Here is a 25,568-nt window from a genome sequence, read left to right as displayed (position 1 = left end):
AATGACTGGATGTTACAGTAATGAGGCTTCCCTCCCACCCCCTGTCCTGCTCTTGACATTTCACATTGACTTTTCTGTCCACGGAACATCTATTTTTAATGAGCACAACATGATGAGGTCGGAGACTGTTTGTGGCTTGTTTTCAATGCCGTAATATCAGCCATTATGAAAATGCAATATCTCATGCCATGGTGTACTGGATATCATTGCATACTAATGTGTGTGTGTGTGTGTGTGTGTGTGTGTGTGTGTGTGTGTGTGTGTGTGTGTGTGTGTGTGTGTGTGTGTGTGTGTGTGTGTGTGTGTGTGTGTGTGTGTGTGTGTGTGTGCATGTCTGTGTGTGTGTCTGTCCTTATGTGAGTCTGGTTCCAGTCCGGTTAGTTGGTAACTCACTCTCTGTTCTTCTGTCCCCTGCAGGTGTGCATCGTACAGAAAAGAGACACAGAGAAGATGTACGCCATGAAGTACATGAACAAACAGCAGTGCATAGAGAGAGACGAGGTCCGAAACGTCTTTAGAGAGCTAGAGATCCTACAGGAAATTGAACATGTTTTTTTAGTAAACCTCTGGTGACTATCCTGTGTTTTTCACTTTATATACTGTTTGTACATTCTGCATGCCTCTGCTGGTACTGTGTGTGTGTGTGTGTGTGTGTGTGTGTGTGTGTGTGTGTGTGTGTGTGTGTGTGTGTGTGTGTGTGTGTGTGTGTGTGTGTGTGTGTGTGTGTGTGTGTGTGTGTGTCTCTGTTGGGGATGGATGCATGTTTAACCCTCAATTGGACAATGAGATGAGAATGTTAAATTGAAGTGGAACAACAGTTCTCTGTGTCTCAAATGACACCATATTTATAGTGCAGTACTTTCAACCAGAGCCTTCTGATAAGTCAACTGCTGACCGTGCCAAATTTAACAGACCCAGAAAGTGGTGATACGGCTCTGGTCAAAAGTAGTGCACTATATAGGGAACATGAGATTTGTCCAGACCAGATGATTTTCATTCAGAATCATGAGCCCATTGCACCACACATTTCTTAATTGCTGTACTGTAAAGTAAGTTGACCCCATACTTTCCTCTCAGGAGTATGATATCTGGGTGAAGTAGGGAACCAGCTTCGTTATTCAACCATCTCCGTGTCTCTGCAGCACATATTCTAAATGTAATTGGGAAGCTGGCACAATGTTCACAGCATATTACACCAAAGCACTTAACTCCTGTTTAATTGGTAGAATGATATTGCACACGGTAGTTATCTCCTCTGAGTAATTGATTGATATAGAGAGCATCAATCATTTCATACACACCCTTTATTACATAAACATGCACCACAACTAAAGTGCACCCGCTCCCACTGTAGCTTATTACTGTAAGTCTTTAATGCATGTTCGTTTTTTGATTAAAGTTTTAACACTGGAATGTTTTTTTGTTTTGTTTTTATCTCAGAGAGAAGCTTCCAAACTAAAATAAACAGAGGGCTTTTTAATGAGGTAGTAGTAGTAGGGCCTGTGTATTTTTTATATTATAATTCCCTCAAGGAGTGTACAGCCCTATCCTTGTTCTAGTTTCCCTGCTTTGCTCTGATTGGTTCTGCTCAGCTCTGTATCTGTGCATCTATGGAACATCAAAAGCCCCATTAGCGACAAAGACACAGCAGCGTTATGCGTAGGTGGGAATTATAGTGCTCCTTAGATCGCACCTCATCTTCCTGCGATTCAAGTCAACTTCAGAGGGAAACTGGGTAAGTGGTCAGCCCATCTCAAATTACACTGGAACAAAACAACAACAAGGCATGCCAGAGTGCCGTAGAATTGGTTCCATCACTCTCAGCCAGTATACGCTTTGTAAGATTCATAGAAAGTTTGAGTTATTATGTATCCCTTTGCTGGTGAATAACTTGTTTGGATCATTTCTCCTTTGTTTTGATCTCCTCTCCTAAAAACATACACGGGCTGTCAAATCAAATCTGCATTACAAAGACCATCAATGAATGGGGGGGGGGGGTGATAGGAAGGCATGTCCGCAAGCGTCTGCCTGCCGTTGTCATCAAACTGGCCAGATTGATCAACAAAAGGTGGAAAGCTGGCAAAACCCACAGGGAGATGGCCTGCCTGTCAGGCCACAGCTGTTCCTGTCTGTCGACTCGAGGGAAAAACCGATAGCACCGTCACTGATAGATACAGTATGTTTTCCAAAGTTGATTTACTTTTTGAAACCCACGGACCCCAAACCTGAGCAGCTGTAGGTACTGTTTGTACCGTAATATAGTTTCTAAAAAAACTTTACAGAGTGTATCAATCACACTAGCCTCATTGTGTATTCTTCCTGCAGATGAAGGCTCTCACTGACCAGACTCCTTTTTTCGGTTGCTTTGGCCTTCCTGTTGGGTTCTTCCTAGGCCTGTCTGAAGATGACATCTGATGTCCTGCTGAGCCTATCATGCTTACTCAGTGAAAAATCCATTGAGAAAAGGTTCTGACTTTTCTCCTGAAACCAGAGAAAGAGAGCTCAGCACAGAGACATAAAGGAATTTATTTTGCCTTGGGAATGGTTATTTTCGTATGTAAGTTTACATACATGCTTTCTCCATGCACAGTTACTGTTACTGTATTTTTGAGTGCATAATAACATGGCTTCCTGTTTAAACAGGAAACTGTCTCCTTCATTAACTTGTACTTACTTTCAGTCAATCAGGTTCTGAGGAGTTCTTAATATGAATGCCATCACAATATCTGGTGATGGTCTACTCTACCTTACTACCATCTACACAGTGTAAGGGTCAGGAGTTTAATTAGTACTGTGTGTGGGTATGCTGCTGCACATCGTAAGTCTCTGCTGACTTTCAGAACTTTGGCAGTGTCCATGGGCATGTCAAGTACTGTGTTATGTGTTCTGGCTGTAGGAGTTTGGCCAATGAGGTGTTCCTTTATTGATGGCCTGAAGATGGGCCAACCAGGGATTCTGCGAACTGCAGTGCCTATATTCCCCTAAGCAAACATCAGAGGATGCCACTCATGAGAACGCCAGCTTTGATTAAGATTAGTAGGAGTTGTTTTATTGATACAATGCCAGAGAGAGAGGGAGCTTGAGAGAAACAGCCATCCCGGAAAGTAATGATTCCTGAAATCACAACTAAGGCGAGGGAGAGAGGGGAAAGTAGAGAGGTGGGGGTAAAAGGTGTTAAGAAGGGATTTTGGCATTGATTTGTTTGTGAAAACAGAGTTTCACCTTCTATGAGGCTTTGGGTTTGCTTTCTTCTCTGTCTCACACACACACTGTTTTGAATCCTATGTTTGCTTTCATTATGATGTACTGAATTCTGCTGGTTTTCTTTGAAGAAGCTCCATTCATTGCTTCAGAGAGAATTCATTAGAGGGAACCTGTGCAGACAGGCACTGAATTCACATCACTAGAACAAGACTGCTTAAGCCTGGAGGACTGTCAAGTTGGCTGCATGCGGTAATTGCCGTGACCATTCACTTGCCGCAGATAGATACCATATAATGTGTAGGAGTGGGATATACATGTATTTAAATGGATAACCACCTTGTGAAAAAAGTAAGTATCATCTGCAGCATGCAAGAAATCCACCTCAATCACCTAAGCCATCACAGCATAGGTGTAGATGCGGTCTATGTCTTTCCCCCGATAAATTTGTATTTCTAAGTTGCAGAGGTCATATTTCCCTACCCAGACGTACAGTATTACATGCAGTATGTGTATGCAGTGAAATTGATACCTTGCACTTTCCAGTGTAAATCATTACCAGAACAAGGTTTTGCCTTAAGCATTACATCGCAGCAAATCACTCTCAAACACCATTGGCCAGATTCCCCTGGGATGTGGATGGAGGCAGTGAAAGCTGAACCAAGTGAGGAAGAAAGTGATGCGAGAGGGAGTGAATGTGTCAGCGCTGAGCACTGGGATATTTGTTGTCTATGAGCTAAGGCTTTGGAGACCCTTTTAAATAGGGGTTTAAGGCCTCACAGACAGTGAGTCATCAGTGGGATCCGCTGAGCTGCACTTCCTCCGCTGTCCATCCATCCTCTCCATCAGAGAAAGTGAGAGACTGAGCGAGAGCGAAGTCACTGTGATGAGAATAGATGCACACCCTGTCCTCCTCGATGTCCATTAAGAATATTGATTCCTTGGCTGAGCAAAACAATGCTCTGGGAGACGGCGAGACAAATTAGGGCTTTACCCCAAACACAAAAGTCATAACAAGCCCTGGGTGGAAGCATAGGTTCTGTTGGCATCCATAAAACTAACTGAAGGATATTTCCTCAGGGGGCTAAGTCCTATTCGCTTTCTTCTTCTGCTGTTACAAACGCATTTATTTGGCAGTCTGCATTAGATACAGAGCGGCACAGGAGCTAACATCACAGTCACAGGGCTCTGTAACTTTCCAAAGCCACCTCACCATTATAGTGATGTTCTGTTCTCTCTGCAATTGTAGCTTTCTAGAGCCACCTTACCATTTTACGTTCCTGTAGGACGTCCTAAATGCACCTTGTGAAATAAGGCCAGTGGAGGTGGGGAGAGGGGGGTGCTGAGGGGACCAGAGGAGGGGAACGGGGGGGGGGACTAGCCTAAGGACTGCAGAGCGAGAGGCAGCGCTCACTCATTCATTGCATTGTTAGAGGGATCCTCAGAGGAGCCGGACATGTCTTGTGATCCAGCCCCTTGACCAGCCTGAGCCACGCTGTCTCTATCGCAAGACTATCTAGGCCAAAGTCACAAAGCAGACCGCATTCAGAGCCCCGTGTCTCTCTCATTTTTTCTCTCTTCCTCTCTCTCGCTCTCTCTCTGTCTCTCCCCCATCTCACCCGCATCTCTCTTTCACCCTCTCTCCCCTGCATCTCTCTCCTCTCTCTCTCTCACTCCTCTATCGCTCTCTCTCTCTCCTTCTCCCTCTGCTTCCCTTGGCTCATTTGTCATCATGGCCTGATTATATCAGCCTGTTTCTCATACTCTTTCCAGCATGGTAACCTTCCTCTGTACTCTGCTGTCCCAGTCAGTCCAGGCCTGTCCTGGCTGTTCCTCATGGCCCCTCTTCTCCTTGGCCCTGCCACAATGCTCCCAAGGCTCAGGCCTTAGCCAGGTCCCCAATCAACTGTCTTGGTCATATTTGACCCATGACACGTCCATTCTCAAACTGCTTCCTCTTATAGCTTTCTCTTTATAGCATTCTTTCTGAACTTGAACTTCTATAATATTGTCAATGAGAAGAGAGATAAAAGGAGATGTTTGGAATGGAACTCCATTTGTTTCTGGTCACACACATTAGAATTCTCCTCTTTCACTAACTTGCGTTCGTCTCATCCATTTGTCTTAGCTGCGTTCTTGGCCTCTCCTTGAACAATTTTTACAGACATTTTTATAGGGTGCTTGTGTGCTTTGATTTTGAATTCCCCAAACGTATCTAGTGAGACACATGCTGTATTTGGTAAAGCATTCATCCGGAATGTTCTCTCTCACTTTCTCTCACTCTCTGTCGCTCTCTGTCCTTGGTGTTCAATCTGAAGGTGACAACGCTGTCACTATCCAAGCTTTCATACGGCTCAGATGTCAGCTCCACGTCTGACAGTTTACCTGAAGGGGATGTGGAAACTGCTCTAATCTCAGCCACGGGGGCTCAGGAAACGGGCCCTAATACCACTGGTATCACACTGGCCGCCACAGAGGGCCTTCTCTTCACCATCAGCTGGATGCTGCTCGGGATCATGGGATGACAAGGAGGTGATAAGAAGGTGACAATAATAGGGACTTGTGGACAGCAAACACCATCTCAACCAATCTCAGCCTGGCCATCTGTTGATGCTGTGTGTGTTTGGAGTGGGGGACCCGTCGTCTTGCACAGGTTAGGTTTGTTAGCTGATGACTGGAGATTTTCTAGTGGACACGTCACCAGGCTGTCCACGGATAGATCCTGCATCGGTTTTCTCTTGATCTTAAGGAAGATGGAAGCTTTGGTGGAAATCCTTTGATGTCATGCTGTTTTTGACTGCAAGAGACTGTACTTTACTTATAGGCTATAGATGATATCACTGACTTACAATAATAACCTTATACAATGCTCATCACATAAGTCAAATATTGTGTTTAGCATGGATCCCTGTCAATCCCTCCTTCTCAGAACTTCTTCTCAACCAATCCCTCTGACAGAAATATGAAACCTCTGTCAATCATTTTTTCCCCCTTTTATGGGGAATATTCATTGAGGCAGTAATCTCTTTCAAAATCAGACCATTTTATCAGTTGATCTGTGTGTTCCTTTTGACGTCAGGCTTGATATTGTTGTGAACAGCGTTCAGCGTTGCAAAACTGATGTCTTGGTGAGATAGGTTGATTTTCACTCGCTCTGAACATGGTGCTCCATTTCTCGGATATAGAGATCAGGAAATTGCGCCAGGAGAGGGCCAATCAAAATGCCCCCTGAGTGTGTGGGGCTAAGCCTGGTGATGTGGAGCTAGGATGAGGAAATCTGCCAAGATGAAAAATATTTAATAATGCTGCAATAACCTACAAGGCTTTAATGGGAAAATAAAAAAATCTCCCACTATCTTTCAGATTGAGCGCCTCCGGAAAACCTTCTCTCTCTTTATCTCCCTCTCGTTCTCTCTCACTCTCTTGCTATCTCGCTCTCTCTCTGTCGTGACTACTGTGAGATGATTGTGGGTTTCTGACGTTTCGTGTTTATGGACTGTGTGGTTTGGATTGGATTTCTATTGTACTAGGCTTGGTGTAGTGTGCCACTTGGGTGTTTAGTAGACACCTGTGGTGAGATGGTGAAGTAGAGTGTCCTAAATCCCACCCAGATTATTATGTGGACGTGTTTTAATGTGATGTGCTTGATTAGTAAGCCTGATTGACAACGATCTTTAGCCGTCCATCAGCCATTTTCAATTAAGAGACTGGCTCTGTTCTCGCCTTAATTTGGCAATCACTCTCCTGCATTCACTCGCTCCAACAAATGTCAGCTCATTAAAATAATGATCAGTCTCAAAGTTATCACTCCCACTGTGCTTGTTTGAGTTTACATGTGAGTACACACACCAACTCCCGCATACATTAACACATAATAGGCTATATGCCAGGGCTCTCTAACCCTGTTCCTGGATAATTACCCTCCTGTAGGCTTTCGATCCAACCCCACTTTTAACTAACCTGATTCAGTTTATCAACCAGCTAATTATCAGAATTAGGTGCGCTAGATTAGGATTGGAATGAAAACCTACAGGACGGTAGCTCTCCAGGGACAGGGTTAGAGAGCCCTATTCTACGCACACAGAAACTCAGTTCCACACATACAGTACCAGTCAAAAGTTTGGACACACCTACTCATTCCAGGGTTTTTCTTTATTTTTACTATTTTCTATCAAAACTATGAAACAACACATATGGAATCATGTAGTAACCAAAAAAGAGTTAAACAAAAAATATGTTATATTTGAGATTCTTCAAATAGCCACCCTTTGCCTTGATGACAGCTTTGCACACTCTTGGCATTCTCTCAACCAGCATCATCTGGAATGCTTTTCCAACAGTCTTGAAGGAGTTCCCACATATGCTGAGCACTTGTTGGCTGCGGGGGTGTTTTGCTGGTGACACTGTCTGTGATTTATTTAGAATTCAAGGCACACTTAACCAGCATGGCTACCACAGCATTCTGCAGCGATACGCCATCCCATCTGGTTTGCGCTTAGTGGGACTATCATTTGTTTTTCAACAGGATAATGACCCAACACGACCTCCAGGCTGTGTAAGGGCTATTTGACCAAGAAGGAGAGTGATAGAGTGCTGCATCAGATGACCTGGCCTCCACAATCCCCCGACCTCAACCCAATTGAGATGGTTTGGGATGAGTCAGACGGCAGAATGAAGGAAAAGCAGCCAACAAGTGCTCAGCATATGTGGGAACTCCTTCAATACTGTTGTAAAAGCATTCCAGATGAAGCTGGTTGAGAGAATGCCAAAAGTGTGCAAAGCTGTCATCAAGGCAAAGGGTGGCTATTTGAAGAATCTCAAATATAACATATATTTTGATTTGTTTAACACTTTTTTGGTTACTACATGATTCCATATGTGTTATTTCATAGTTTTGATGTCTTCACTATTATTCTACAATGTAAAAAATAGTAAAAATATTAGGGCCCCGTGTAGCTCTGTTGGTAGAGCATGGCGTTTATAACGCCAGGGTTGTGGGTTCGATTCCCACGGGGGGCCAGTATGAAAAATGTATGCACTCACTAACTGTAAGTCGCGTCTGCTAAATGACTAAAATTTAAACATTTAAAAACCCTTGAATGATTAGGTGTGTCCGAACTTTTGACTGGTACTGTATATAGTGAGTGTCATGTGTTATATATGCTACTGTTTAACTGTTGTGTGTTTTTGTGGGTGGTAGATGCAGGGTTCAGCAGGAGGCATGTGGTCAGCATGTTGTCTTGCGCCTGTGTGTTTCTGTGTCTTGTTCCCGTGTGTGTGTGTGTGTGTGTGTCCTTGTTTGTCTGTGTCCTGGCCCTAACAGGATGTTGACTGAGCCCTCTGACCGCTGTCTTGTGTCCCAGGTACTCGTTCCAGGACGAGGAGGACATGTTCATGGTGGTGGATCTGCTGCTGGGAGGGGACCTGCGCTACCACCTCCAACAGAACGTCCATTTCAACGAGGACGCTGTCAAACTCTACCTGTGTGAGATGACCCTGGCACTGGACTACCTGCAGAGCCAGCACATCATCCACAGGTATGGACAACATCCATAGACACAGCATCTACTGCACTGGGCTACATTATAGGCACATCATCCACAGTATGGGCTACAATAATGACACCGTTCGCCAACACCCAGCATGTGATTGCTAACACACAGCGGCCACCGTCTCCTTTTAGCTGTTCGTCTTACCTCCCTGACAACGCCTATCCTGGGTGCCACTTCTGGGACTCCTGGCCCTCTCTCTCCCATTCCCTGCTCCAGAGACAGACATCCCATCACCTCCATGTCCAGAGGGAGATGAATGGCCTGCGTTAGGGGGTGTAGTGATACATCATCACCCTTTTCTCATCTGTCTTGAGTGTCCTCGGGCAGAGCGGGGAGTCCTGCATCACTCTTTTCACTGTCCCAGCTCTGACACTGGCTACATGTTCACCTCACTGCAGAACTTGAGAACCACCGCTCTTGGTCTGATGATGTAGGCTTTCAATATGTGGGCTCATTGGAGGAAAAGCCACAGCTTTTAATTCACTAGTATTTCACTGGGCAGTGGTTTAGTTGTTTGTGTGCTTTGTAAGGATCTGAGTTCTCTCCATCGCATTCTGAAACTTAAATGGACATTCTCCTTTCATTTTTGCTTCTTTGCATATCTAAACAAAGCTCTGGTATCTACAGTGGCTTGCGAAAGTATACATCCCCCATGGCATTTTTCCTATTTTGTTGCCTTACAACCTGGAATTAAAATTAAATTTTGGGATGTTTGTATCATTTGATTTACAGAACATGCCTACCACTTTGAAGATGCAAATTTTTTTGTGTGTGAAACAAACAAGAAATAAGACACAAAAAAAACAGAACATTTGAGCGTGCATAACTATTCACCACCCCAAAGTCAATACTTTGTAGAGCCACCTTTTGCAGCTGCAAGTCTCTTGGGGTATGTCTCTATGAGCTTGGCACATCTAGCCACTGGGATTTTTGCCCATTCTTCAAGGCAAAACTGCTCCAGCTCCTTCAAATTGGATGGGTTCCGCTGGTGTACAGCAATCTTTAAGTCATACCACAGATTCTCAATTGGATTAAGGTTTGGGCTTTGACTAGGCCATTCCAAGACATTTAAATGTTTCCCCTTAAACCACTCGAGTGTTGCTTTAGCAATATGCTTAGGGTCATTGTCCTGCTGGAAGGTGAACCTCCGTCCCAGTCTCAAATCTCTGGAAGACTGAAACAGGTTTCCCTCAAGAATTTCCCTGTATCTAGCTCCATCCATCATTCCTTCAATTCTGACCAGTTTCCCAGTCCCTGCCGATGAAAAACATCACCACAGCAAGATGCTGCCACCACCATGCTTCACAGTGGGGATGGTGTTCTCGGGGTGATGAGAGGTGTTGGGTCTGCGCCAGACATAGTGTTTTCCTTAATGGCCAAAAAGCTCAATTTTAGTCTAATCTGACCAAAGTACCTTCTTCCATATGTTTGGGGAGTCTCCCACATGCCTTTTTCTGGCCACTCTTCCATAAAGCCCAGCGGAGTGTAAGGCTTAAAGTGGTCCTATGGACAGATACTCCAATCTCCACTGTGGAGCTTTGCAGCTCCTTCAGGGTTATCTTTGCCCTCCTTGCCTGGTCTGTGAGTTTTGGTGGGCAGCCCTCTCTTGGCAGGTTTGTTGTGGTGCCATATTCTTTCAATAATGGATCTCCGTGGGATGTTTAAAGTTTCAGATTTTTTTTTATAACCCAACCCTAATCTGTACTTCTCCACAACTTTGTCCCTGACCTGTTTGGAGAGCTCCTTGGTCTTCATGGTGCCACTTGCTTGGTGGTGTTGCAGACTCTGGGGCCTTTCAGAACAGGTGTATATTACATTTTCATCATCTTATCCAGAGCGACTTACAGTTAGTGAGTGCATACATAATTTTTTTATTTTTCATACTGGCCCCCTGTGGGAATCGAACCCACAACCCAGGCGTTGCAAACGCCATGCTCTACAAACTGAGCTACATCCCTGCCGGCCATTCCCTCCCCTACCCTGGGCCAATTGTGCGCCGCCCCATGGGTCTCCCGGTCAGCTACGACAGAGCCTGGATTCGAACCAGGATCTCTAGTGGCACAGCTAGCACTGCGATGCAGTGCCTTAGACCACTGCGCCACTCGGGTCTATATACTGAGATCATGTGACAGATCATGTGACACTTAGATTGCACACAGGTGGACTTTATTTAACTAATTATGTGACTTCTGAAGGTAATTGGTTGCACCAGATCTTATTTAGGGACTTCATAGCAAAGAGGGTGAATACATATGCATGCACCACTTTTCCGTTATTTATTCTTTAGAATTTTTTGAAACAATTTTTTTTTTTCATTTCACTTCACCAATTTTGACTATTTTGTGTATGTCCATTACATGAAATCCAAACAAAAATCCATTTAAATTACAGGTTGTAATGCAACAAAATAGGCAAAACGCCAAAGGGGATGAATACTTTTGCAAGGCACTGTATGTTGCTGTAACCATCAATGTTCTTCAACGTGGGATGACTTGCAGTCGTGAGCTTTTGTTGAAATTGCTGAGTGCAGTGCAAAGTGTCAGTGCTGTAAATGAAATTGTTTAGGTCCCTGTAGACCATGAACTCCACTCACTGATGGTCTCAAAATGTTTTAACCTTTATTCCAAAGCTTGTTTTAGCAAATTGCTCCTCGAAAGTGCAAAGAACTGTGTGGGTGCGTGCATACTGGTGAGTAGGTGAGTGCGTGTGTGCGTTTGTGCCGTTGAGCGCACACATACACACAATTATGTAGTTCCAACTAGATAATCACACACTTGTCCTTTCTTAACTCAGCAGTTAATTTAAAAAAATGTCACCTTGTGATCTTGATAAATGTGCTTCACGATAGTGTTGGGCGGTATCCAGATTTTCATACCGTCATACCGTTTCTGTACCATACCGGGGTATACGGTATTACCGGAAGTGCACACAAGGGGTGCTATTTAAAAATCTAGTTTTAATTTTTAAATTTTTTACGCACAAAACAATTAGGGCAACAGGGATCTTGAACCAGGAGGGGATTGAATGTCTCTGCTGTAATCAAGAAGCTTGATCTTGACATCTAGCCACTTAGCTAGCAAGTTAGCAAACCAAATGCGTATTTATTTGACACATCTTAGATTTCTTATAGTTATACTTAACTTATAGTTAGTTATAAGCAGTGGCAGGGCACGCACCCCCACAGTCCCCGTGAGGCAGGGGTGCCCCCAACCCCCCCACCCCCCCCCACCCCCCACAGAAATATATCAATATCAATATTTCAAAATACCGTGATATACGGTATATCGCCCAAGCCTGCTTGATTATCCAAATACCAATGAAGTCAGTTGAAAAAAGATTTTACCAAGTCGCTCTGTTTTTATCTCATCCTGGCATCAACTGTTTTGACTGACACAATTGTGTCTGCTGGAGGAGGCCAAGTACAATCCCTGGCTATCTGTGGCCATCTCCTGCTCTACAATTTGGTTTCACGCTGTGGGTTTGTGACAGGAAAATACTATTATTTTGTTGCACCAACTGGGGGAAGAAGTGTCTCCTAGCAACAGTCTGCTGCTGCCATGATGCCCGAGGAATGTAAAATTAGTCTAAGCGAAGAAGTCTCCAAAGAACGCCAGAACTATCCCCCTGTTTTCTTCTTCTGCACTGGAGACAAACTAAAACAGTGAAAAAATGTTAACTTCCCTCTTCTAAAGTGGAGTGCTTTGAGGTGGAATTCCACCTCACACTTGTAAGTCGTCTGCTGCTGGAGTTTCCATGCTTAGAAAACACATTTGACTGCATTGCTAGTCACGTAAAATAAAAATTGTGTTCAATGAGCAATGCTCTGTATGGTTTTACACATCAAATAACCACGGTGGTGGTATGGTGAGGTGGCAGAGCTTTCATATTGGAATTTCTCGCATAGCTATCGGGCATGAATAGAATACATTTCCATTAAACCTCTTGAGAAATACATCAGTTAGCAATAGAGATGTACTGTTTGGTATAGTATAGCCTCAGCGTTAACAGGAATGTTACTTTAGTGAAGTGTATGAGCTGGTTTTGCATCAAATAACCACTGTGGCAGTATAGAGGCTTTCATATTGGAGTTCCTCCCATACATTTCCATTGAAATCTCTTGAGAAATACATCAGTTAGCAATAGAGACTTACCTCTTGGTATAGCATAGCCTTAGTTCACATGCGTTTTATATTAGTGTAGTGTATGAGACAAAGACTCTGTGGACTAAATGGCTTGGGCTTGTGATTACATTTCCATTAAACCTATTGAGTTATACACCAGTTAAAAAAAGACTTGATATATCCTGATATGGTCTTGATATATCCTGATATTATGTTAGTGTAGTGTATGAGACTCTATGTGGACTAAATGTATTAGTCACACTTGCGTGACAGGCAGCATAATTTAAAAAGTGGTCTGGGCTTTGTTAATTGGCTGTGGGCTGTGCTGGTGGGTCTCCACTGCATGGGTGCCCCATGTAATAAGCATGTGTGGAGAAAACCTGCGAGTGCCTCCAAGGGATTGGATTGGAAATCGCCATGTTCCCAATGTTCCCGTTCATCCATGTCCAATCTAGTGGTGTAGGGATCGATACATTGGAACACATACACACATGGGCACACATTCACATACATAATACATACCCACATGATGTAAGCATAGAATAACATACGCCAAGACACACACACAAACACACACACACCTACAATCCTCAACAGGCAGATACACATGTAACACAACAGCTACCCATTCTGTTCCACACACGTGCAAGCACATGCACGTGCACAATTAGAAACACACATTCTGTGACACACGTTTTATATTGACTATAAATAGTTCCATGTTCTTAGACACTGATTTATCTGTGTTTCTCTCCCTCTTTTTCTCACAGGGATATCAAACCAGACAACATCTTGTTGGATGAGCAAGGTGAGCATGCCTCTTCTTAGAGATGACTTTATCCTGTACTCATGAGATGTTCGCGACATGTCACAGACAGACCTGTGTACATGTTTTACCTTTATGTCACATACTACAGTGCATTTAGAAAGTATTCACACCCCATGACTTTTTCCACATTTTGTTGTTGTGCCTGAATTTAAATTTAAATTGAGATTTTGTGTCAGTGGCCTACACACAATACCCCATAATGTCAATGTGTAATTGTGTTTTTAGACATTTTGACAAATTAATAAAAAATGAAAAGCTGAAATGTTTTGAGTCAATAAGTATTCAACCCCTTTGTTATGGCAAGCCTAAATAAGTTCATGAGTAAAAATGTGCTTAACAAGACACATAATAAGTTGCATTTACTCACTCTGTGTGCAATAATAGTGTTTAACATCATTTTTGAATGACTTCCTCATCTCTGTACCCCACACGTATTATCTGTAGGGTCCCTCAGTCGAGCAGTGAATTTCAAACACAGATTCAACCATTTCGTGGTTCTCTGTAGCTCAGCTGGTAGAGCACGGCGCTTGTAACGGCAGGGTAGTGGGTTCGATCACCGGGACCACCCATACACAAAAATGCATGCACGCATGACTGTAAGTCGCTTTGGATAAAAGCGTCTGCTAAACAGTATATTATTATTATAAAGAGCAGGGAGGTTTTCCAATGCCTCGCAAAGAAGGGCACCTATTGGTAGATGGTTTAAAATAAAAAAAAGCAGACATTGAATATCCCTTTGAGCATGGTGAAGTTATTAATTACACTTTGGATGGTGTATCAATACACCCAGTCACTACAAAGATACAGGTGTCCTTCCTAACTCAGTTGCTGGAGAGGAAGCAAACCGCTCAGGGATTTTAAAACAGCTACAGAGTTCAATGGCTGTGATGGAAGAAAACTGAGGATCCTCAGAGAAAAACCTCCTTCAGTCTGCTTTACACCAGAGACTGGGAGAGGAATTCACCTTATAGCAGGAAAATAACCTACAACATAAGGCCAAATCTACACTGGAGTTGTTTACCAAGAAGACAGTGAATGTTCCTAAGTGGCCAAGTTACAATTTTGACTTAAATCTGCTTGAAAATCTATGGCAAGACTTGAAAATTGCTGTCTAGCCATGATCTCCAACATCTTGACAGAGCTTGAAGAATTTTGAAAAGAATAATAGGCAAGTATTGCACAATCCAGATGTGCAAAGCTCTTATAGACTTACCCAAAACGATTCACAGCTGTAATCTATGCCAAATGTGTTTCTAACATGTATTGACTCAGGGGGTTGAGTACTTATGCAACAACTGGGCGGCAGGTAGCTTAGTGGGTAAGAGCGTTGTGCCAGTAACCGAAAGGTTGCTGGTTCTAATCCCTGAGCCGACTAGGTGAAAAATCTGTTGATGTGCCCTTAAGCAAGGCACTTAACCCTAGTTGCTCTGGATAAGAGCGTCTGCTAAAATGAAATGTAATATTTTAGTTATTACATTTTTCTTCTTCCACTTTGACATTACAGAGTATTTTGTGTAGATTGTTGACAAAAAATGACAATTAAATACATTTTAATCCCACTTTGTAACACAATACAATGTGAAGAAATACAAGGGGACTGAATACTTTTGCAAGGCACTGTAAATGTTTTATTGTCACATACACTGGATAGGTGCAGTGAAATGTGTTGTTTTACAGGGTCAGCCATAGTATTATGGCACCCCTGGAGCAAATGAGTGTTAAGTGCCTTGCTCAAGGGCACATCAACAGATTTTTCACCTTTGTAGGGGCGGAGGTAGGATTCATAACCTCGTCGCTAGCGGTTATATTTGGTCTGGAGTTGACAGTACTACCACTAGACCAGACTCTGGCACACAGGTCTTGTTGACACACTGAATCATGTTTTCACTAAGCTATTTGTGTTTTATTTTTCGTTATCAGTTAGTTAGTCAGAGTTAGATCCTGTAGCTTGAAGTTTATTTTGGCTAGTTCTGTTGGAGAAATAAACATGTTTTGGGGATTTTATGGATGTTGTGTTATACATATATATATGTATGAAAAAATTTATGCACTCACTAACTGTAAGTTGCTCTGGATAAGAGCATCTGCTAAATGACTAAAATGTAAATATATATATATATATATATATGTATATATATATATATATATATATATATATATATATATATATTAAGTAGTTTGGTTCTGATGCTGCGTTCATAACAAGTGGGAAACTTGGAAAATACTACTAATAACAAATTATAGTGTTTAAAAACCATATTAATAGATTGTTTTTTATAAATCATGTTTTGTTGTTCCATTTAACTGCCAAAAATGCTGTTGGCAGGTAATTTCCTTAGTATGTGATGTGAGAGTTTAGCATATGGGAGAAGTTGGAGCTCAGAGTTGGTAGACGAGTTTCCCACTAACCAATAAAACGAGATGTTATGAACGCAGCATAAGCACGATATCTTCACAGGCCACGCCCACCTGACAGACTTCAACATCGCTACAATAATCAAGGATGGAGAGAGGGCCACTGCCTTAGCTGGAACCAAGCCCTACATGGGTAAGACTCTCACCTGTAATTCCTTCAGCCCTTGGAAACCCTTATCACTAGCCTGGTCCCAGATCTGTTTGTGCTGTCTTGCCAACTCCTATAGTCATTATCACAACTATGACAAGACAGATCTGGGACCCAGAAACCTTATCACTAACATACTGTGTAAATATCCATCAGTGTGCTATGGTCTTGTCTGGGTGTAGCCTAGCTGTCTGACCCTGTCTGTGTTGTAACCCCTCCAGCCCCAGAGATCTTCCAGTCCTTTGTGAGTGGGGGGACGGGTTATGCCTTTGAGGTGGACTGGTGGTCACTAGGTGTGACGGTCTTTGAGGTGCTGCGTGGATGGGTAAGGAAAGGCATTATGGGAAGTGGAGCTGTTCTTGAGTTATGGCAACTGACGCTTACTGTATGTGGTTGATAGTCATCTCTTTCCATCTCTCTCACTGTCTGTCTATGCTTTCCTCCCCCTCTCTCTCCCTCCTTCCTCTCTTTCTCTCTTTGTCTCTCGCTCTCTTTCTCTTTCCCTACCTCTCTCTCATACCCCCTTTCTCTCTCTTTCTTCCCTTCCTCTCTCTCTCTCCCTCTTCCCTCTCCCTCGCACCCTCTCTCCCTTTCTCCCTCTGTCAGAGGCCCTATGAGATCCATGCCAGTAACTCAGTGGAGTCTTTAATGCAGCTCTTCAGTACAGTCAGTGTGCAGTACAACACCGCCTGGCCCAAGGACCTGGTCCATCTCATGAGGAAGGTGAGTGGAAAGGGGAGGGGAGGAGGAAGAGCGGAGAGCAGAGGAAATGAGAGTGGAGAGGTCCAGTGTCTGCTCCAGTCAGAGCCAAAGTGGAGGCTCCAGAGCGATGGCATCGGTCTCTTCCGCTCGGGTGCTGATCGATTACCATGTCTGAACTCCACCGAGACAGACTTAACCAGCCCTCTGGGAGAAATGACTTGCCGTCAGAATTTTGGGAGTAGGAGAGTTGGGAGAGAGACTGTTGCCATGACAACAGACCACATCCCAAAATCATTTATCCTAGGTGTATGTTAAGCTGTAACAGGGACAATTCAAACAGCTATTTTCCTCCATTGTAGATACAACACTATTGATACAAGTCACATGTATTTATTTTCTCCCCTGACAATGATCTCAATCCTTCTCTGATTCCATCTATGCTAATCAGGGAAGCGTCTTTATTTTGGATTTATAAGGCACCTGATCCTTGTACTGCACGACTGTGGCTGACTTAAGAGTGCCCCCTAATGGTGATACCACCTAGGTTATTGGATCAGATTTTAGCATTCAACTTGTTTTGTCTAAAGCCATAAGGTTTTTTCAATTCAATACGACTTTATAAATCCCTGAGGGGAATTTAGGAAGGAATGAAGTGTATCTCTCTATAGAGGTGATATTATTTGAGTCTTTAAGGGGACTAAATGAGGTATAATCTGTGCGTGTGTGTGTGTATGTGCGTGTGTGTGTATGTGTGTGTGTGTGTGTGTGTGTGTGTGTGTGTGTGTGCGTGCATTTGCGCATGTGTGTGTGTGCGCGAATGTGTCTCCCAGCTGCTGACGGTGAACCCAGAGCATCGTTTCTCCAGCCTGTCTCACATGCAGACGGCTCCCTACCTCTCTAACATCAACTGGGATGCTGTTTACGAGAAGAAGATAGATGCTGGGTTCGTTCCTAACGTAAGTATAGACCATAAATCTATCACATAGGAGCATAGAGTTTTCACCTTTTATGGACCATAAACACTGATTCACACTTCACACATAATACAGTATATTCGCTACTTGACCAAAAGTATGTGGACACCTGCTTGTCGAACATCTCATTACAAAAACATGGCCATTAATATGGAGTTGCCCCCCCCCCCCCCCTTTGCTGCTATAACAGCCTCCACTCTTCTGGGAAGCCTTTCCACTAGATGTTGGAACATTTCTGTGGTCCTCTGTAGCTCAGCTGGTAGAGCACGGCGCTTGTAACGCCAAGGTAGTGGGTTCGATCCCCGGGACGACCCATACACAAAAATGTATGCACGCATGACTGTAAGTCGCTTTGGATAAAAGCGTCTGCTAAATGGCAAATTATTATTATTATTTACTTGCTTCCATTCAGCCACAAGAGCATTAGTGAGGTCAGGCACTGATGTTGGCCAATTAGGCCTGGCTCGCAGTCGGCGTTCCAATTCATCCCAAAGGTGTTCGATGGGGTTGAGGTCAGGGCTCTGTGCAGGCCAGTCAAGTTCTTCCACACTGATCTCGTCAAACCATTTCTGTATGGACCTCGCTTTGTGCACAGGGGCATTGTCATGCTGAAACAGGAAAGGGCCTTCCCCAAACTGTTGCCACAAATTTGGAAGCACAGAATCGTCTAGAATTTCATTGTATATTGTAGCGTTAAGATTTGGCGGCGAGCTTTACACCACTCCAGCCGGCTTTTGGCATTGTGCATGGTGATCTTAGGCTTGTGTGCGGCTGCTCGGCCATGGAAGCTCATTTCAAGGATGCACCTGAGCTCAATTTTGAGTCTCATAGCAAAGGGTCTGAATTTATAAAAACCTGTTTTCGCTTTGTCATTATGGGGTATTGTGTGTAGATTGATGAGGAATAAGGCTGTAACGTAACAAAATGTGGAAAAAGGGAAGGGGTCTGAATACTTTCCAAATGTACTGTATTTGTCATGTTGTACGCAGTACAATGAAATGCTTACTTGCAGGTACACCTGTGTGTGTGTGTGTGTGTGCTTGCGTTCGTCCGTGCGCGCGCGTGTGTGTGTGTGCCTGTATTAGTGTATATAGTCATTCATTAGTGTACTGTGTGTCTTGGTTCCACAGAAGGGCCGTCTGCATTGCGACCCCACCTTTGAGCTGGAGGAGATGATACTAGAATCTCGTCCCCTCCACAAGAAGAAGAAGAGACTGGCCAAGAACAGGTCACGGGAAGCCAGCAAGGATTCCCAGTCTGTGAGTGTCACATCACCCAGTCTACTGACTGTGCCTGGGTCATGTTCATTAGGCACCAAACGGAAGAAAACGGACTGAAACTTGGAGGGACTACCTGAACTTGTCCAATTTGAAACGTTTATGTTTGTTTTCCGTTGCAAAATGTTTTGTTATGGCGTGCCCTAATGAATACAACCCTTGTAAATAGTCCTTTAACCTGAGGTTATTGGACAGTTTGGCAGATCTTGGTTTACACAGAGCGCAGGGTGCCTTCTGTAGCCTTCTGTTCCCCAGTTGTTATTTTTGTCCCTTCATTTCATGAATATCATCAATCTCTTTGTCTTGAAGACCGGTTATTTGCTTGCATGATTACAGTATTTTAAGAAACCCACTTTATTATCTGTGATTGCGGCCGTAATTTACCATGGATTTTAGACAATCCATATTTATGAGCTGTGCCAGGTTTTCATCCGCCAAACCCCTCATTACGAGCTCCACATTATTAATGTTGACCTTCAGTGTTATCAAAAAGTGATCTCTGGGCGCTGTAAAAGCAGTAAAGCTTGTATCTTCTAACAATAGCCCCCATCTTACTCCGGGCCTGACACGTCTTCTAGTGTGTGAGGGGGCTGGGTTATTACCTAGATTATTAAATTATGAAGCCTTCAGTGGTGTTGTGATGCCCACAAGTGCTTTTGGAAATATGAGCTTCTATTTTTGTCCTGTGCCAAAAGCCTAATTTGAGGGAAAGAACACAAACAAATCACCAGGCGTGATTTAAAGGAGGGAAGAAGGAAAAAGGGGGTGTTTGTAATCTTTCAGGTCTCGCTGGTGATTGATTGAGGTGAGATTGATCTCCTCGTTCGTCGGTGTCGCCCTGTGTGTGTGATGATAATGGCTGTTCTCTTTCCTTACTGCCCTCAGGAAAATGACTACCTACAGGAGTGCCTTGAAGTCGTGCAGTCTGAGTTCATGATCTTCAACCGCGAGAAGTAAGACCACAAACCAAACACTTCACCTGGGAGACAAATTTAAATACATTCATGTTAAACCATTTAGGAAAATTGTATTTAAAGTGGTATGCATAAGGCTGACATAACACCTACATAAGGACTAGGACACCTGACATACACATGAATAGATATTAATGAGTGTCCCACATTGTTAGCTCTGTAATATACTAAGATAATATAAATGCGGACCCAATCACTGAACCTGGGAGACCAATAAAAAACACATTGTTACATCAATCTTAGCTCTATTTATACCATGTAATTCCCGTGTAGCTCAGTTGGTAGAGCATGGTGTTTGCAATGCCATGGTTGTAGGTTCGATTCTCACGGGGGGCCAGTGTGAAAAAAAAATTGTATGCACTCACTAACTGTAAGTCGCTCTGGATAAGAGCGTCTGCTAAAATGTAAATGTAATGTCATTGTTTAATACTCATTCCTGATTGGCTTGAAGGGCATTCTAGAGTGTGCATTATTTCCCTATAGCCCACAGTATATGAGCACGGTAGAATTCAATGGCTATAGTTCATTCTTCTATGTTTGAGCTGCTTTTGAAATCAAAAGTCGAATTGAAAACATTATTGGCATTGTTGAATTCAATTTTCATAATAGCAAGCTAGAACTGATGTTTTGGTAAGCTAAACTAGCAAATCTGTTTGTTTGGTTACCAAGGTAACTACTGTAGCTATCTACAGTGCATTCAGAAAGTATTCAGACCCCTTGACTTTTTCCACATCTTGTTACGTTACAGCCTTATTGTAAAATTGATTACATTATTTTTTTCCCTCATCAATCTAGACACAATACCCCATAATGACATTTTTGCAAATAAAAAAACAACTGAAATATGACGTTAAAATAAGGATTCAGACCATTTACTCAGTACTTTATTGAAGCCCCTTTGGCAGCGATTACAGCATTGAGTCTTCTTGGGTATGACGCTAGAAGCTTAGCACACCTGTATTTGGGGAGTTTCTCCCATTCTTCTCTGCAGATCCTCTCAAGCTCTGTCAGGTTGGATGGGGATCGTTGCAGCAAAGCTATTTTAAGGTCTCTCCAGAGATGTTCGATCAGGTTCAAGTCCGGGCTCTCAGAGACTTGTCCCGAAGCCACTCCTGCGTTGTCTTGGCTGTGTGCTTAAGGTCATTGTCCTGTTGGAAGGTGAACCTTCGCCCCAGTCTGAGGTCCTGAGCACTCTGGAGCAGGTTTTCATCAAGGATCTCTCTGTACTTTGCTCTGTTCATCCTTCCCTCAATCCTGACTAGTTTCCCAGTCCCTGCTGCTGAAAAACATCCCCACAGCATGATGCTGCCACCACAATGCTTCACCGTAGGGATGGTGCCAGGATTCCTCCAGACGGGACACTTGGCATTCAGGCCAAAGAGTTCAATCTTGGTTTCATCAGACCAGAGAATCTTGTTTCTCATGGTCTGAGAGTCTTTAGGTGCCTTTTGGAAAACTCCAAGGGGGCTGTCATGTGCCTTTTACTGAGGAGTGGCTTCTGTCTGGCCACTCTACCATAAAGGCCTGATTGGTGGAGTGCTGCAGAGATGGTTGTCCTTCTGGAAGGTTCTCCCATCTTCACAGAGGAACTCTGGAGCTCTGTCAGAGTGACCTCCCTAACCAAGGCCCTTCTCCCTCGATTGCTCGAGTCTTGGTGGTTCCAAATTTCTTCCATTTAAGAATGATGGAGGCCACTGAGTTCTTGGGGACCTTCAATGGTGCAAAAACGTTTTGGTACCCTTCCCCAGGTCTGTGCCTCGACACAATCCTGTCTCGGAGCTCTCCGGACAATTTCTTCGACCTCATGGCTTGGTTTTTGCTCTGATATGCACTGTCAACTGTGGGACCTTATATAGACAGGTGTGTGCCTTTCCAAATCATGTCCAATCAATTGAATTTACCACAGGTGGACTCCAATCAAGTTGTAGAAACATCTCAAGGTAGATCAATTAAAACAGGATGTACCTGAGCTCAATTTCGAGTCACATAGCAAAGGGTCTGAATACTTATGTAAATAAGGTCTTTCTGTTCTTAAGTTTTTATAAATGTGCAGATTTCACTTTGTCATTATGTGATATTGTGTGTAGATTGATGAGGATTTGTATTTATTTAATCCCTTTTAGAATAAGGCTTTAACGTAACAAAATGTGGAAAAAGTCAAGGGATCTGAATACTTTCCGAATGCACTGTATATAGTAACTTGCTAGCTACTTCAGTGGATGTTGAACACATTTCTACCGGCAAATGTACACATTTCTAGTGGCAAATGTGTTAAATTATATCCCTTTTTTCCCTCACTGTAAGGGATAATCAACTCGGGGCTCTATGCGTTCTCTGGAAAATAATGCAACTTTGTGGAAGGCTAGTTCCATTCCGCTACTGTAGCGCATCGTGGAACACACCTTCCACGTCGTTCATTATTTTCCAGAGAGCGCATAGCCCCTTGTCGATTATCCCTTACATTTGACATAAGTACCAAGATTATATAACGATTATTTACATGGTCATTTCTCCATGTAATCTATTGTTTACAGAACAATATGCAATATAATGCAATATGTGGTCTTCATATCAAAGGTTAGAAGGTGGTGTTATGAATCAGCCTTATAATAGCTTTAGGTTTCTGCCATCATAATTTTAAGTTTATGGTGAATAACTGTTTATGTGCTACTGTACATCCTCCCTGTCCAATGTTGCTTCCAGTGACATTGACATCACTCTATGCAATTCATATAGAAATTCTCTGTACATTACCTCGACTTAATGATGGCGTTATAAAAATATATAGCTGTTTTATGACCTATATTGATGCCGTAATGCTATGCTTATATCAAGAGATCCTACACTGGTGACGATAGCTCATATTTCATGTAATGAAAAAATTATTACTTCATTTATTATTTACCTGTCTGAGATTGCAGCATAATTTGGAATTCTTCCTGCATGGCAAGTTGAGTTTTCTTATTGCTATAATTAATGGAGCTTGAGTTCTATTTTTACTACTTGGGCATAATTTCTAGACAGAGAGTATATCACAGTCCTTAGACTGTCCTATGTATTCTAATCACAAATGGGTTTTTCTCTCCTATCGCGTGTGTGGGTGCACGTGTGCATGTGTATGAATGTATGTATGTATGTATGTATGTATGGATGTATGTCTCTCAGGTTGAAAAAGAGGCAGGAGGAGGGTGCAGAGGGAGGGGAGTCTGAAGGAGCTGCCGAGGGGGGTGATGATGGTGATGGAGACGGATCCGGGGAGGCTGAGGGAGGCACAGAGGATGAGGATCCCGAACCCGAACCCGAGTCCTCCTCCAAACTAAGCATGTGCGGCTCGGTCTGCTCCTCTCCTGGCAGCTGCTAGCACCACACCGCCACCTGGTGGTCTCTCAGGCTGCTGTGTGTGTGTAACCATGCCTATAGATGCTCTAACCTCTCCTATGTAGCCATGATGACTGGAGGAACTGGAACGCACAGCAGGACACAAAATGGCTCTCCTATTTCTTCTTCTGTAGCATCCACCGTTAAGGCATGAATTAAACTGCAGGTTACAGAGCGGTCCCGCCCTCCGCGCCCTAGAGTAAGCTCTAACTCATTTCTATGCAACGTACAGTATAGCATGAAAGTAAGGTATCATTACGAGAGGGGATAACAAGCAGCATAAGCCACACAATATATGAGCATGACAACATACAGAGCAATAGGAGCCAGGTTTAAGAGTTTTTTTGCAGAGCCTTCCCGCTCTCTTAGCCTCGGGTAGATGTAGCTACCTCTGCAAACTCACATTCTGAATTATTCAACTGAGTTAGGCACTCTTAGTTTTCTTTGCCTGTGTAGCTCATGCAATCCCTCTCCTACTCTCTGTGCACTCCTCCTATTCAGAACCACTATTACTGTTGTTAGGGTACCTTCTCCAAATGCCTTTAATTTCAATGATAATATATAATTGTTCAAGTATCACAATGCCAATATACAGTGTAGTGCACATAGATATAGAATAACTATTCTATTACTATGTTCTATGGAATTCTATTTCTAAGGTAGTGCAGCGGAAAGATACTTTTAGAGGAGGGTAAATGTTGTTTCCAGTCGCAGTAAGTGAGCCTTCTAATAGATACAGTATGGGCCGTTCGGGACAAAGAGGTTTTGCAATTTAAAATAAATCACTAGTTCAATCCAATGATGTAGAACCACTTTTAAGTGGTGTTGATTGTTAATCAATAGCCATTCATTACACGTTAATTTAGGCTATAGAATGCATCAGCATGCTGGTTTGATTTTACTACGGTGGTTACGCTCCTCCAACGAAACCTTTTTCCAGACATTGTTAGATTTTCAAATGCCCTGTCAGTTAGAGGAACTTAGTACAACTGTGGTGTAAAAGGAAGGTTTCCCTCACCATCGATCTCTGTGACTGTTGCCAAGATGCTGTTCTAATCTCCCACTGTTCCACTGGGGGTTACATGCTCATACTGCTTGAGTTCTTATATGTTAAACATAAACATTGTCACTACCAGGGGATCAGACCATAGAAGGAGAATCATATTGAGTGTACCCATAAGGGTTTAGTCAAATTGACATGGTCTGAGAGGCTTTGCCTGTTCTAGTCTTTCTTTTTCCATGGATCAGACATGATCAACTTCTATTGAATAGCTACAGAAGAATCTCGTAGTTGAACATATCCCTTATTAGACTAAGATGACCGTGGAATTTGACAATCGTCTCTCAAATATGATTGTCTAGATCACTCCATATGAAAAATTATCATGGGGCAGTATTTTGAGTTGTGTGGTTGAAACAGTCACCTAATAGGGATAGTGGTACATTTAAGGTGGTGCCATTACTCTCAGCCTGGACATCTGGGAACATGTAGCATTGTCCACCTTAAAACCCTAAGGCCTAACAAAGTAAGGTGTAAATAGCCTAACCTAACTCTCCACAGTTTTATGTGGGACTGCTTACTAAACGTACATGTTACTAAATTAATAGTAGTATGAAGCCAAACCTTCATACACTGTTGTACTAATTTTATTTCCAAGTGTGCAGGCACAACTTGTAGGCAGATATGCCAAAGCTTTTCTACCATTTGCATAGCCATTTCTAAGGATCTTTGTGTGTGAATGTATGTTTCCTCTCTGTAGCGCATAGAACCACTGTTCCTTCTGTGAAAATACTATCATTTGTAAACAACCATTTATTGTGATAATATATAAAGGAATGTTTTTGGGGAGAAATAAAATATTATTCAATTATATGATTTAAAAAATCTGATTTCCTGGGAAAATAAGCGCATTAATTATGCCGATAGCGTCTCAAACACTGCATTTTTGCATGTACCTCTATTTACAGTTTAAAACAGATTTTGTAGGAGAGCCAAA

General features: G+C 43.0%; 1 protein-coding gene across 1 annotated transcript in view; it reads left to right on the top strand.

Moving 5' to 3' along the window:
- Positions 1–23,554, top strand: part of LOC311127156 (serine/threonine-protein kinase 32C-like) — a gene marked incomplete at its 3' end in the record, with an annotated part of 112,542 nt that extends 88,988 nt beyond the window's left edge. Inside the window, exons 3-12 of the mRNA XM_084158931.1 lie at positions 418–569; positions 8,565–8,738; positions 13,645–13,682; positions 16,162–16,251; positions 16,488–16,591; positions 16,873–16,989; positions 17,799–17,924; positions 19,073–19,201; positions 20,105–20,172; positions 23,359–23,554. Of these exons, the coding sequence (XP_084015057.1) occupies positions 418–569; positions 8,565–8,738; positions 13,645–13,682; positions 16,162–16,251; positions 16,488–16,591; positions 16,873–16,989; positions 17,799–17,924; positions 19,073–19,201; positions 20,105–20,172; positions 23,359–23,554 (1,194 nt within the window). The remainder of the gene's footprint in view (positions 1–417; positions 570–8,564; positions 8,739–13,644; positions 13,683–16,161; positions 16,252–16,487; positions 16,592–16,872; positions 16,990–17,798; positions 17,925–19,072; positions 19,202–20,104; positions 20,173–23,358) is intronic.
- Between the last annotated feature and the right edge of the window lie 2,014 nt (positions 23,555–25,568).

This window comes from Coregonus lavaretus, assembly GCF_964263955.1.
Source record: "Coregonus lavaretus genome assembly, chromosome: 1".
In the NCBI taxonomy this organism is placed as follows: domain Eukaryota; kingdom Metazoa; phylum Chordata; class Actinopteri; order Salmoniformes; family Salmonidae; genus Coregonus; species Coregonus lavaretus.
This window is presented reverse-complemented; position numbering and strand designations above follow the sequence as displayed.